Genomic DNA, 15,338 nt, shown 5'->3' on the forward strand with positions numbered 1-15,338 from the left:
GAGTGACGTCCCCCAAAGTTCTTATTTTGGACCCCCACTACCCCCGCCCTCTGGTCCCCCCTCTAAAGAGCGGTAGGGAGTGATGCAAATGTTTTATTACCTTTGAGAGCTTCATCGGAACTGTCAGGCCCGGAGGGAGAGAGCCGAGGAGAGAGAGCGGAGGCCGGTGCAGAGGGTCGGCGGGGCCGGCGGACAGGGCTTAGGAGAGCGGAGCCGGGTCCAAAGCCGCGGAGAAAATGCGAGAGAGGAGAGGCGGGAGCGGCGAGTGAGAGGACGCCGGGGGGTGGGGCGGGGTCGCCGGGCCGCTGTGCTGAAGTGGACCGTCCAGCGGAGCCGTAACCCAAGTCGTCAGACTTCTCACACTTAGTCTTTGTTTTTCTGTATCCCCCCCCCCCCTTTTTTCTTTTCAATATTGCAACTCTAGTGCCCCGCCGCCCGAGGGGAGCCGTGGAGACTGGTGGCGCTGCGGCTTCTGGCCGGCGGAGGAAGCGCCCAGAGGCGAGGTCCGCCCGCGGGCAGGGTGCGCTCGGGCGAGCGCCGAGTGCGCCGCCGCCTCGCGACCGAAGGAGCGGGGCTTCCGAGGGAGATTAGAGGAGCTCCTCGGGCGGAACCCGGCGTCCTTTGAACGTCTCTAAAGAGAGCCAGCCAGCCCCCAACATCAGAGTGCATATTTGGTGACTCTTAACTTTGTTACAAACTCTCTGGGGCCGGCGTGGGTTTGTTTTGCTTATTTCCGGGGGGGAGAAGCTGAGAAGTAGCGCGCTTTGAGCGGCGGGGCAAAGTGAGGAAGAGCGAAGAGACCGCAACAGAGCCCCGGAGTGGAAGGACCGCCAAACCCGCCCGGACGCCCGCAGGTCTCGGAGAGCCGCCACCTCTCGAGTGGCGCGTTTCGTTCGCGCAGCTCCGAGAGCAACTCTCGGCGGCAGCGTGCTCGGCCCAGTTGGCAGGTCGCCTCCGGGTGCGTGGAGCGGCTCCTTGCTCGCGCCCTCTGCGCTTCTGCCTCCCCTGAGCCCCGCCGGGGGCACCGGCCGGCGCCCTCGCTTCGTGGCTGCGGGCTGCGGCCTGGCCGTGGGATGTTAGCGGTGGGGGCGATGGAGGGCACTCGGCAGAGCGCTTTCCTGCTCAGCAGCCCGCCCCTGGCCGCCCTCCACAGCATGGCCGAAATGAAGACCCCGCTCTACCCCGCCGCGTACCCCCCGCTGCCCGCGGGTCCCCCCTCCTCTTCCTCCTCCTCCTCCTCCTCGTCGTCGCCCTCCCCGCCTTTAGGCGCCCACAACCCCGGCGGCCTGAAGCCCCCGGCCGCGGGGGGGCTCTCTTCCCTGGGCAGCCCCCCGCAGCAGCTCTCGGCCGCCACCCCACACGGCATCAACGACATCCTGAGCCGGCCCTCCATGCCCGTGGGCTCAGGGGCGGCCTTGCCCTCCGCCTCGCCCTCGGGTTCCTCCTCCTCCTCCTCTTCCTCGTCCACCTCCGCTTCTTCAGCTTCCGCCGCGGCGGCCGCGGCTGCAGCCGCTGCGGCCGCCGCCTCGTCCCCAGCGGGGCTGCTGGCCGGCCTGCCCCGCTTCAGCAGCCTGAGCCCGCCGCCGCCTCCGCCCGGGCTCTACTTCAGCCCCAGTGCCGCAGCCGTGGCCGCCGTGGGCCGGTACCCCAAGCCACTAGCCGAGCTGCCCGGCCGGACGCCCATCTTCTGGCCGGGAGTGATGCAGAGTCCGCCCTGGAGGGACGCGCGCCTGGCCTGCACCCCTCGTGAGTACGATCGCCCGCGCCCAGTTGAGCGCATTCTGCCGGCTCTCGGGTCAGGACCTCTGGTGGTTGAGAGTCGGTCCTGGTGGCTGTCGCCTCCCCAGTAGTTTGGCAACGCCAGGACCTCACAGTTTAGGCTGCCAGGCCAGGGTATCCAGCCAGGGACTCTCTCCTTCCTGAGCTCCCGCGCTTGCGTCCAAGCGCCTGCCTCTCCGGCAGCCTTGGGCACGCCTCGCGGAGAGGGTGAGCACGCGTCCGCGTGCAGCGCACCGCGGTGCGGGGCGTGTGTATGTATCATCTGAGGCCCGGGTTGCTCCGGGAACAGCTCGGCCGGAACCTCAGGCCGGCCCTGGGTTAAAGAGGTGGGAGTGCAGGAGAGGCCACTGAGCTCCACCTGCACCCCTACTTTCCCGCTCCTGCCTGTTGTCCAGGCCTCCACTCCGCCTTCGCCATTCTTACTGGCTTCCTCTATGGGGACCGGTGGGGACCGGCAGCCGCGAGCCCTCCACAGCCGTGAGCCGAGGCGCGTGTATTTGCACGTACATCTCAGCCCAGGGTGTCCCCACCTCACTTCTTCGTCCCCACTCCCCCCAGTACACTCGGCCGGCACGAACCCGTTGAAGACAGGCCCATGGCCTGCGGAAGAGGGTAAGCGCAGCCTCACTTCGGGCCGCTCTCCGCCGCTTGTCCCTCGCTTTTTCCCACCCGCCTTGGCCCCAGAGGGTTGTTGCGACTCCTTGGGCCCACGCATAGCGAAGGGTGTGGTGTCCCTCTTCGAGCTAACACAAGAAAGAACCCGAGGAGAAAAGAGATGACGGGACAAGGACCAGGGGAATGCAACATCTCGCAGGAACCTTGCTTGAAACCAACTCGCTTGCCCCGGGATCCCTCCAGTCTGTGTAATTGGCAACCGCGCCCTGGAGTTTCCCAGCCTCTCAGGAGGCGTCCAGGGCCGAGCCCCGGGTCCTTTTCTCGCTCAGTTCTTTGCTTTTAACCGAGTCCCCTAAGTTTCCTCTACGTCTGCCGACTGCTTTCGTGTGGCTGAACGGCGCTAACCGAGAGAAGTTTCGGGAGCCAGCGGAGGCTCCCGTGGGAAGCCGGGGAGGAGGGCGGCCCGCGCGCGTGAGGGTGCGGGGACTCTATTGTGCGCGTTTTGCTGGCCACGTTGGGGCCGCCAACAAAGGCGGCGCCTCCTCCCCCTCAGCCCACCGGCGTTGGACTTGCGGGAGGTTTCGCTCGCTTGTATGCAAAACCCAAGGAGCCCATTGTTGTGCGGACACAGGTTAGGGAAGCGTTCATGGCAAGAAAGTAGTCATCCTCACGCCAAGGGTCCGGGCCCAGCGGCCTTTCCCCGCGCCCCTCTCTGCTCACTGGGGCCTGACTGCAGGGCTTCTGCAAACTTCAGCGACGCGGTGCCCGACTACCTGACACAGGTGTTAGGCAGAAGGTTATTTACTGTTGCTCCAAACACATCCGGCTTTTGAAGCACAGGTCGCATCAAAAGGCAGCAAGGCGCGGTGGGACTGGAAGAGCCTCGACACTTTTAGAGCCCGCACCGAATAAGCTTTTCTTTTCCACCAAACATTTGTTTTGTGAATTCGTTTTGTTTTGGTGGAGCCGCTTGCAACCGATTGTTTTTCCGCTGCCTTTGTTTTTTTGTCCTCACAGATCAAGGATCCATTTTGTTGGACAAAGACGGGAAGAGAAAACACACGAGACCTACGTTCTCCGGCCAGCAGATCTTCGCCCTGGAGAAGACTTTCGAGCAAACGAAATACTTGGCGGGGCCCGAGAGGGCTCGCTTGGCCTATTCTTTGGGGATGACGGAGAGTCAGGTCAAGGTGAGTGGATCTCGCAGCTCAGGGGTTAGTGCTCCTCCCCTCGTCTGACAAACAACTTCTTGAGGTGCGAGTCTGAGGGGTCTGCGGAGCAGATGGGGTCAGTGAAGGGGGAGCGGTAAAGGCTCTGGGATCTCCGGGCCGGGCAAACTGTTGCTGAACAAAAGGAATAAAGCCCCCTCCTTTGAAATTAGGTTAATCTAGATAGCAGCATGTGCTAGGGAAACTCATGATTATTAGAGAGTAAAAAGCATTACCGAAATATCAGCCCCGACAATAGATAAGACCAGTTAGATAGCTTATATTTATTCTATTTGTAAAGATATTCAGGCTTTTGTTTGGTAATTCAGGCTTCACTAATTATATAATTTCCTGATATAGTTTAGCTACATCTTTATAATGCTACTGTATAGTGACTTGCAGGTTTAAAAACATAAATCCACAGGATGTAACCACTTAGCATGGATGAATCTGCTTTTAGTTTAGCTGAAGGCAATCACTTTCGCATAGTAATTTTTAAAATGAATTGATAGGATTATTGCCTTATTACGCAATTGAATTCTTTTAAATAAGTTTATCAATACATGTGAGATATTTTACTGTTTACGACAACTTAAATTTAAAATGTCACTTAGGTTATAATTGAGTTGTATAGCATATTTCCAGGGATTCAAATTTTAGAAATCCTTTCTTGAAAAATAAAGGGATCCAGCTAGGTTAATTAAATCTAGTGGCTTCTTATATTTCCAATATTTTCTTTTGAGCCTCTTTTTTATTCATTGTATTTGGGTTTTGGGGTATGTGTGTTTGTATATAAGTCTGTTTTCATTAGTAATGTCGTTGCTCTTTAAGCAGGAGTAACTGTGCCTGCTGGTTAGAGTGTGTTTCCCCTCGGACGCACATCATGAAATACACTTCAGGAGTGATTTTGTGTGTGACCACTAGGACACCATCACAGTTAGGATTATTTTTGCAACGACTGGTACAGAGCCTGCCACTGTGATCTGGAGGTCTTCATTTGTCACTGTAAATATGTCTGCGTGGCTTGAAGTGAATTATTATAGCTGTATAAGGAAAATCAAAATCATTTTCATAACAATCTGATGATTCTCTAGTTAAATACATAATGAATGAGAAAATGGCTGAGAAGCATAAAGAGAGGATCATACAATATGTTTGGTTGTTCATTGCTGATGCTTTAAATATGTATATCAAGTATGGTGTCAAACATGGTGAATATGTTTAAAATGTTTTTATATAAAATAAATGCATGGGGGAAGAACAATGTTAAAATAATATTTCAAAGACTAGGCGTGTTAATAGTGGGAAGTAATGTAACTGGCAACATTTTATTTTAAAAAAATAACTGATGAAAGCTCTAACCTTGACTTTCATTTTATGCAAAACATTAAACCAGACACACACGCACACTCCACTGTGATGATTTTGACTGAACTATTAAATATGTTCATGCATTTATGTTGGCTTATTATTAGTGATTTGAGGTTTCAGTTTTAGCAAATTTAAAAAAAACTACATGATTGCTAGAGTAAATTGGGAGGGTTGTTTTTAACTACCATGTTTGTGTATATTCAGACCTGAGACAAGTGAAACAGACACAGATCCAAAAGTGAATGGGAGAACGGAGGTAAGGGGGGGAGGACAAATGCTCTGCCTTGTCCCACAAATCACACTAGAGTGTCAGCACACTTAGGTTATTTGGAATATCTTAATCTAAGAAAGTAAATAACGAATAAAATCACAGTCATTATGGGACAGCTCTGAAAGGAGAAAACTTTTCCACTTTAAACTAGAAAGTAAGAAAGTGCACTTATTTTTAGGGACATTCATTTTACATTTCCAAGTTTTTTCTCTTCTGAGAAATGGCTCACAGACAACCTTAATACAGTTGTGTTACTATCGCTATGGCAACAGCAGTCCGTTTGTTGGCGCGGGTGACTCAGAGGAACCTGGGGCTTTCGAGACTGACTTTGACGGCTCAGACCTGCGAGATCTTTGAGGGAGGGTGCAAGCCATCAGGGGCCCGCAGGAGAGCCCGCGGGATATGGGAGAAGTAGCACTGCTCGGATCTGCTCGTTTTAAATTCCTGCCGCCTTTGTTTCCCCTCTCCTCCCCGGGATCGGCCCGCAGGTCTGGTTCCAGAACCGCCGGACCAAGTGGAGGAAGAAGCACGCGGCGGAGATGGCCACCGCCAAGAAGAAGCAAGACTCCGAGACTGAGCGGCTCAAGGGGGCTTCGGAGAACGAGGAGGAGGACGACGACTACAACAAGCCCTTGGACCCCAACTCGGACGACGAGAAAATCACGCAGCTGCTGAAGAAGCACAAGTCCGGTGGCGGCGGCGGCCTCCTGCTGCACGGGTCCGAGACGGACGGCGCGTCCTGAGAGCCACTGCCCTGCTGCCGCCGGGGGCCGTGGGGCCGCGGGGCCGCGAGTTCGCGAGCCCTGCCTTCCCGCCCCGCCTGCGGGGCCCTTTGCTATTTTGAGATGTACATATCTATTTTTTTAACCTAGAAGTTGAGGGAGGAGGGGAGGAGAGACTTGGGGTTGGTGAGAAGGCAGAAAAGACAACGAGATGCGATGCGTCAAGAACGCAACGGAAGCTAGCCTCTGGACCCCTCTCCCAGGCCCGCTGGGTACCCCGACCCCGCACCCCGCGCCCCGCGGCGGGAGCGGCCTCCATCCCTGCCCACTCACGTGTCCAGGCCCCAGCGCTTGGCAGGGACGGGGGTGGGGGCTCAGGGAAGGCTTTTCGAAGGACGGACATCCACTGTGTTGGGGACCTCGGAGCTAAGCGTGCGGGCAGCCGCCTCAGATGGGAAGAGGGACGTTTCTCTCTCCCCTACAAACTGCTGTGCGGACTAAAGTAACCTGTTGAAGGCCCTTTGTAAATAAATCGTGAGTCACACTGACAAGAAATTACTTTATTGTTAATATTTAAAATGTAAAACGCTTTTTTGGAATTTGGTATAAAAAGATGGACATCCTTCCTTCTCTCTGTCCCTCTTAAGAGCTGTTCAAACCACACGTTCCCCTTTTATTTTGAACGTCATTGAAGAAGCATAGAAAAGAATATCCTCAGCTTCCCTCTCCAGCTACTCTGCCGGGTTTGGGTTTGTAGTATCTCATTTCCCCCTCGTCCCTTCTCGATTTTCCCGACCACCCCTGGCCCCCCGCCCGCCTCCAGCCTCTTTGCCTCCAGGACTTGAAGTAGAAGACGTGGAACTAGGAAAGGGGGTTCCTCTCTGAAATTGCACAGTCGTTTGTTGCTATTTATTAGTGATTTAAAGAAAGTATTGGGAAGGGAGGGGCTACATAGCTTGTATTTAATTTAACTCCTTTCTGATAAAAATGCGTGTTAAAGTAGATGGTGGGAATCGTTACAACTGCTCTGGGTCAGAAACATAAAAATCCATTTAGTTGCTATAATTGAATTTGAAGTGTTTTGTATGATAAGAATACTACAGACTATGTAAATTGTTTTCTTTTTAAAGCTGATAACGGTGATATATTAGCATCTTTAACTTTTATTAATTTATATAAGAAATTTGGGTTGTAAAGAGAAAAGACCCCCCCCCCGCAAGACCAGTTAAATGTAATGCACTTTGTTTCAAAGGATAAATCAAATTAAAAAAAAGTTTGAAGATGTCTGTTGCCTTGAATGAAAGGGTACAGATAATCTGATCTCATCAGAGATCTCAAATAAAAGTCAAGACCACAAAAATCTTACACTGGTTTCTTGGATAAAAATAGTTGCATTGTTGTTGGTGTTGTTGTTGTTGATGTTAAAGACTGGCATCATATCTCTCATTCTCCTGGATTGGGAAGTGGGAAATGCAGACTCACTCATAGGGCTTCTTGGAGAAACTTGTCTCAAACACTGATCTGATGTCTGTGTTGTCTAATTTTTTTCCTGATGGCTTTGTCTTTTGCAAGGAAGTCCCTAGGGAGTTTTGGGAAGACCTCATTTCCATATATCAAAGGTAGCTCCTCAGGCAAGCCTAGATCTCTTAGCTTAGAGGAGGCAGCGAAGCTTGATGATCCAGCAGCAACTGCTGTTTGTTGCTAACATTTTGCAAGCTATAGCTTGCAATAATGCAGGAGCTGGAAAGACAGGAACTCTGATTTTGCTAACCATTACAATTAAAAAGGATGAATTTAAAGAAAGCTTCTTCTAACTAATGTGAAAGCTGTAGGACGAAGGAAGCAATGCAAAGTCTTCTACAGATAAATTTGCATGAGAGAGAGAGAGAGAGAGAGAGAGAGAGAGAGAGAGAGAGAGAGAGAGAGAGAGAGAGAGAGAGAGAGAGAACTAGGAATCCCAGGGAGAGGGAGGTATCACTCTCTTGGGATCCTTAGTTTTTAGACCCTCAATTTTAAGTTCAGTGAAATATAGTTACTTCTTTAGTGTTTCAGGTTAATGAGCTTGTGTTCAAAGACAGAAAAATCAATAGAATTCAGTAGATTCTTCAGGCTAGTGTTCAGTAAAGTGTGGACCTGTTTTGTTCATCTTGAAAATAATTTTAAAAAACATTGTAAAAACTTGGAATAAAATCATGAAAACTGAGAATGAAACTGCCTGAAGGAAATTATTGTAAAATATATTCCTGATGGCATTGTTTAGTGGAAATAAAGGATGCAAATCTTCCTTATTTCTGTTCTCTAGGTTACCTGTAAAGTTCCCAATAAACAGACTTTAAAAATTCTGTGTTCTTAGCAAGACTAAAGTCTGTGTCCTATAGAGAGGCTATTTCAAAAGAGGCTTTGCTCTGCTGCAGTGATATAATTTAAATCTTAGCTGTGAATGTTAAGAACTAATTTCCTTCCTTCCTTTATTCCTCCTTTCTTCTCCTCTCTTCCTGTCCTCCTCTTTCCCTCTCTCTATGAAAGAATCTGGGAAAGAGCAAGTTTACCAGCCTGATATTTCACTTTAATTTTATTAATTTAAAAAAATTGAAGTCTTTCACCTACTTTATTAACTTTCACCCACCTTTCTTCTGCTTTGAAAAGGCAAACGACTTTTTTTTTTTAATTTCACAATGTAATTGTGAAAAATTCACAATGTAGTTAGGAATGCTACTTTTGGAATAATAACTATTATTACTATAATTGTTGTTAGCAGTAATATAGTAGTGTCATTCATAGAAAACTTGGAACTGAGATTAAAGCTTTTTCTCAAGTAAATAAAGTTAGAGTATTTATTTCAAGTTAGAAATGTGCAACAACACCTCTTTTGATTCCTTTAGTAAAAATTCCCTCTGTACTGTTCACCTTTACCTTTAGATACACATCTCAGGAATATAAATGCTGGTGGCCTGGCCTCCACCCTGCAGGCCAGTACACAGAGGGCAGACAGAGTCTGCATGATTGCCAGTCTGGGCACTGAAGTGCTCTGAGTTGTGTGGGCAGCAGCCTGAGTTGGGCTCTGGGACCATACTGCACTGGCATTCACTCCTTTTTTCCAGTTGACTGCAGCAGTGACTTGAGGTTTCCAGTTAATTTACTTCCACCCAGGATTCCAGCTGGCCACCAGTTGCAGCTGGCCCCATAAAACTGGGAGTGAGGTAGAAGTGGGTGGGAGATACTTTTCTTAGGTGTCCCTTTATCCTGGTTGGTTTGGTTTAGTTCTGAAGGATGTTTTTCACAAGAGTTAGCATGGTGGGGAAGCTGAGGAAACATTGTATGTAGCTCAAGCAAGAGAGAGTAAGAATCATTTTTCATTTTGGCTCAAAATTTTTTGGCATTAACCAGCCATAAGCATATGATTAAGGCTGTCAGCCAGTCTTTATAGATAAAGGGGTCATAATTTTAAAACAAAAAAAAAATAACAGCAAATGACCCGATGGACCACTGCTTTCATTTTTAATTTTTTTGAGTTTTAAAGTATAATTGATATAACATTGTATTAGTTCAAGATGTACCGCATAATGATTTGATATATTATGTGTATGTATTGTGAATGATTATCACAATAAGTTTAGTTAACAGCTCTAACTTTTTCTTTATAATGAGAGCTTTAAAGATCTACTCTCTTAGGAAATTTCTAATATATGTACAGTATTGTTAACTATAGTGACAATCCTACACAAGACATCACCAGATAATTTGTACCTTTTGACCACCTTTACCGATTCAAGCCCCCTCGCACTCAACCATTACTTTAAAAATACTTACAGGCAGCAAAATGTCAACACGGAAAACAAAAGGGGAAAAACAAGATGTGTGTGTGTGTGGTGAAGGAAGGGTAAAAATGCTTGTTTTTTAATTTTTAATTTTTGTTTTACTGTGTGTGTGTATATCTTTCCTAAAAAGGAGGTTGGGTGAGGACTGTAGAGTAAAAGGAAAGGGCCATGTGTGTGTGTCTCTCAGATGGCCCAGCAGCATTCACAATGTGCAGCTTCCTACTCTGATGTCTTCCCAGACCCCACAGTTCAAGCTCAGTTCTAATTGGTGGTTAACCTTTTCTTTGGTTGACATTCAGAGGATCCTGAAACTTAAAGCTATACACTTTCTTTCCCAGAAGCTGTGGTTTATCGAGCATCTTTCCAAGCTTGTAAACACTATAATCTATGTTCCCTTTACCTTTCTGGGAGACAGTGGGAAGAGGAGCAACTGAAAATTACTCATTCTTCTCTGGAAAGAGAAGAAATGTGTATTTTTTCATTGCTCAGTGTGTAAGCAGTTTGGACTGAAGGCCAACTCTTCTTGGAAATACTATCCTAGACAATGGAGTCTGAAAGTGCATTTGAAACCATTTAGAGTTTGATATCATGTATTTGAGAATGTTATTAGATCAGTACCAACTTGAATAGATTCATACTGGCCTGTCCTTTAAGGTGGTCATCATCTGGGAGGGACATGCACATACACAGCAGAGGTGAAATTCTGCTTGGGAGCGCCTAGAACTAATAGCTTAAAGACACTGTGACTTATTTTGTAGTCACTGACAATAGGATCATATAATAACAACAGAAGTGGTAGATTTCATCTATAAACTCTATTTTAGGCTAATTTGAATAGCTTTCTCTGCACTAGATTTTGTCCTTTTTTTTTTTTTACTATTTTTTTTTATTTCAATCATTGTTCAAGTACAGTTTTCTCCCCCCTACTCCCGTTCCAGCCCCTCCACCCAACCCTCCCCCCTTCCCCCCATTACCCCCCACCCCTAGTTTTTGTCCATGTGTCCTCCAAATTTGTTCCTGTAATCCCTACCCATTCCCCCCTGATTTTGTCCTTCTTAATGCACACACAATTACTCCAAAAAAGTACTCCTTCCTTCCACAGTGTGACTCTTTTTGAAAGGCCAGTTTCTCAGTACATTTCCTTTATTGACAAGAAATTGTGCATCTTGTTCTCTAGTATTTGCACTGAGATCTTAACATAGAAATTCATTCTCCCTGTAGTCCTTCTTAAGATCTGCAGAAAACAATAATATAGCCCTCCCCCCCCATATAAATGTAAAGCTTGACTGGAAAATGGAGTGATGATGTGAGCAAGATGACCAAAGAGATGGGGTATATTCCTGAATTTTAGCCTTTGACATTCCATGGATTGACTGCAAGTTTAACTGAGAGTCTCAGTTCACTCTTGTCTTCCATGTTGGTCCAATAGATCAAAAACCCCAAGATGAAATGTCTAGATATGCATCATGTGTTCTCCACCTCAACCAGACATTTCCATGGAATATCATACTTAAAGATTTTAAAAGTAGAGCATACTGTCTTTGTAGTGTTATTTATTCTAAAAGTTATTCTAAAATTGAGTTGACATACTGTATTAGATTAGTTTCAGCTGTACAACATAGTGGTTAGATATTTATATACCTTACAAAGTGATATACCTGATAAATCTAGTACTCATGTGACACCATAACATAGTTATTACAATATTATTGACTATATTCTCTGTGCTGAACTTCACATTTCCATGACTATTTTTATTACTGCAATATGTACTTCTTAATACATTTTACCTTTTCATCCATCTCTTTAACTCCCACCCTCCCCATCAGTCTGGCAACAATTAATTTGTTCTCTGTATCTGTGAGTTTGTTTCTGTTTTGCTTGTTTGTTTATTTTATTTTTTTGTGTTTGACATATAAGTGAAATTGTATTTCTGTGGATTTAGTATCTTCTGGAGCCTGACCAGAATTCTGAAGTACAAGCCTCATCCAGAGCTTCTATTTTAGTATACTTTGCATGATCATGGCTAGTTGGGGGGAAGATATATTCAAAGATGGATCCCTCCTTCATTCTAGGGAAAGAAAGAGTTTTTACCACATGATTTATATAGGTGCACATAATTGTCATAGAGGAGTCTACCCCCTATCTTATGCTATTACCTATGCCTACCTTGGCAAAGTCAAAAGAAATGTCGAGTTATAATTATGCTACATATTTAGTTATTACAATGGAGACAAATATATCAAATTGAGGAGGAAAACCAACATAGTTCTATAATATAGTTTTATTTTGGGAGGTACATAAGTTATGAAAAACTATCAGTCATCAATAGGTTGTTTGGGACCAATCTCTTTGTACAGACCACGGAAAGTCAAGGTTGCTGAAAATTCATTAACTTAGTTATTATCAGATGGTCTAATCACCTTCAAACAAAGGGCATCCAATAAGTTTTCATGCCTCCAATCTGAGCCCCATATGCGGGTCCATGGTTTTTAGTGATTCTGCTAGTCATCGTCAATAGCTTTGACCCTTGTGCATGAAGCAGTGGCTCAGCTCTTGAAAATAATTTTGAAAACTTTTCTCCTCCCTGGGTTTGTCTTCTTCCCTCTCTGTGCTGTTTACTTGGTCTGTAATTATTGGTCTAACTTTCTTCCAAAACTGAAAAGTTCCAAGTGAATGAGTAGATTTGAGAAATCTTTTGTCTTTGCCAGAATCAGGAGATCTTACAGCATTGGAGAGCAGGACTGTGGAGCCAGATTATTTGATCTATCACTGACTGGTTATGTGATTTTGGACAAATGACTCTACCTCTCTGTGCCTCATCTTCTCATCTGTAAAATAAAGATGATAATGGTACCTATTTCATAGGGTTGTTGGGATAATTAAATTCCTCGAGAGTGCTTTTTTTATATGAAACTTAATGCTTAACTACTTGTGGTAGTTTTCAAATGTTTCCAAAACATCTTTGATATTCCTTTAAAAGATGGAGCCTAATACCCTTCTTCTTGAATATGGCTATATTTAGTGACTTCATTACATGCATTCACTAGACGTGATGGTGTGTGACTGGGTCATAAAAGGCATTGTGGCTTTCTCCTTGTTAGCTCTCTTGGATCGCTCAGTGTGGGAGAAGTCAGCTGCCATTTTGTGAGGACACTCAAGTAGCCTTATAGGGACATAGATCTGTTTGGTGAGAAATCAAGGCCTCTGCCAACAATCAGTCCTAATTTGCAAGGAGTGTAAGTCAACTCTGCAAGCCTTCATGTGACTGCAGCCCTGGCCAATGTCTTGACTGAAACCTTATGAGAGACCCTGAGGCAGAATCACTCACGTTTCCAACTCTCCAGACTTCCTGATCCACAGCAACTGTGTGAGATAATCAGTGTTTGTTTTAAGCCATTACATTTGGGGTAATTTGTTACATAGCATAGACAAGTATCTGTATTAGATACAGTATCTAACACCTTACTTTTGTTCTCCGGATTAAGAGCTGTGCATTGATAATGGAGACCCCGGCTCGTGGGGTTGGCCACATTGTGGATGAGGCACGAGACATTCACATGGACTACTGAGTCCTGTGGAGGAAAAGGGCAAGCATGGCTTTTCTCTCAAGGGGAGCAAAAGCCGCGGCCTCCGCCATGACAGGCCGTTATTTCTTTTTCTGGGCACCTTACATGATGGTCCTCATTTACTATGCACAGGTTCACTTTAGGTGGTTACCTTTTACAGAAAACAAAGGAGCAGAGCCCGTTAATCACATCACAGAAGAAGGATATTTGCAAATGAAAAGGGAAAAGTAGTTGAACTGGGTTACACTCATCCTTGGAAAGTTTAGCATGGATTTTAGGAAGTTAATTTGCAGCAAATGTTTGCTGCCTCAAATGAGGGTGAGGAAATTTTAGCAAAAGCAAGTCTCAAAGCGGCCTAGGTACATTGCAGGCCTGATTTCCCACAGGAGAACCTATCCGTGGGTGTGGGTCCTTGTGCATATCTGAGTGGGAGCTGGGCCCATGCCACACAGAATGGTCTCCTACACATTGAGGGTAAAGACTCTTGAGGAAGGCATTTTTCATGATTACTTAGTCACTTGAAAATGATAACAGGATGATCCCATGTTGTGTGAAGGGAGCACTGGTTAACTTCATTAAGGTCAGAAAACTTGCATTCTAGAGCTGGTTTCCATTTCTTGCTGGTAACTTGGGCAAGTAACTTAACTTGGATAATCTTTCATTTCCTTATCTATAAAATTATCTTAATAATAATTCCTGCTTCACAAAGTTGTTGTGAAACTCAAAAGCAAAAGGCCTTCATAAAATATAAAGCAGCACACCAATGTGTGAGGTGATGACTGTATCCTGTACTAGGGAAGTATAGTTTGGCTAAGCATGTCATTCTGTTTTTCTCCCATTAGAAATTTCAGAAATAGAAAGAACCTGGATCTGGCTTCACAGGACAGTATTATTTATGTCCCCATAGAACATGGCCACAGACACACTTCCAACTTTACTCTGGTTGGTTGGATGCTAGGAAAGCTGAGAGAAAAAAACCCAGAGAAAGAAAAAATGTACAAAGGAGTGAAGAAATCCTAGATTTAGAGTTAGGACTGGGGTTTGGAATTTCTCCCTTTAACTTTCCTTTGATAAATAGGAACATGACTTTGTTTCCAAGAGAGTCAAGGGGCAAGTAGGCAGGAGAGAGAAGCAGTGAGTGATATGTGATTGACTTTTTGGAATGAAGGAAGAAAGGGAGGCAGCAAACTCCTAAAAAAAAGTCAGGAGAGCTCATTCTTAATTAAGAGGAAAGCTCCTGTAGACCTTGCTCCTTCCAGTGTGAGTTTGGGTATTACATACTTGCCAATTGAAGTTGATGGGCAGAAGGCTTCTCTACCTGGCTTGTCTACTTAACTTTTGTACATTCCTCACAATACAGCAGAAGCAAAGAGGAGCCAGTGCACCATGGAATCAGTAAAAACAGCAAATACAGTTGAAGATTTGGGCTTCCTTACCTCTGGTGTAGGAAGCAATCCCACTGCCTGCATAGGTATTCTGATAAAGGTGATTGAAAAGAGAAAAAGGACTTCAAATGAAAACATGAAATCAGCACATTGTCATTAATCTACATGAGATAAGGAGGAAGGCAGAGGTTGATGACTTCAAGGGACCTCACCTTCAGCATACTTAAGGTGACTCCGTCAGCCAGGGATCCATGCTCTACTTGGAAGGATAATGATGGTTTCCAGGTGGACAGTTTGCTTGTTTGCCTGCCTCCTTCCCTCACTTCTGACTCCCTCTCTCTCCCCTCCCTTCTCTTCCCACTCTTCTCCTTTTGTTACAGTGGCTCAGTGCCAGGAGGGTGACAGTTTGGATAGAGCTGCATCTGAAACTCAAAATAGTCAGACTGCAAGGGCACAGGACTGTATGCTCCTTGTTTACTGTTGCATCCCCAGGACATTGCATGGTGTCTGGCACATAGAGGTTATTCAATTAATATTTCTTTAAAGTGCATACACATGTGTGCATGTGTGCACATGTGCACGCACACACACACACACACA

The 15,338-nt window shown here is 46.0% G+C and overlaps 1 protein-coding gene across 1 annotated transcript; it reads left to right on the forward strand.

The window, feature by feature from the left end:
- The first annotated feature begins 1,058 nt into the window (after positions 1 to 1,058).
- Positions 1,059 to 7,331, forward strand: NKX6-1 (NK6 homeobox 1). The gene is made up of 3 exons (XM_028508090.2): positions 1,059 to 1,746; positions 3,412 to 3,584; positions 5,733 to 7,331. The coding sequence occupies exons 1-3, from the start codon at positions 1,074 to 1,076 to the stop codon at positions 5,985 to 5,987; spliced, it is 1,101 nt and encodes a 366-aa protein (XP_028363891.1). The 5' UTR covers positions 1,059 to 1,073; the 3' UTR covers positions 5,988 to 7,331.
- Positions 7,332 to 15,338: the final 8,007 nt, after the last annotated feature.

This window comes from Phyllostomus discolor, chromosome 1 (assembly GCF_004126475.2).
Source record: "Phyllostomus discolor isolate MPI-MPIP mPhyDis1 chromosome 1, mPhyDis1.pri.v3, whole genome shotgun sequence".
In the NCBI taxonomy this organism is placed as follows: Eukaryota; Metazoa; Chordata; class Mammalia; order Chiroptera; family Phyllostomidae; genus Phyllostomus; species Phyllostomus discolor.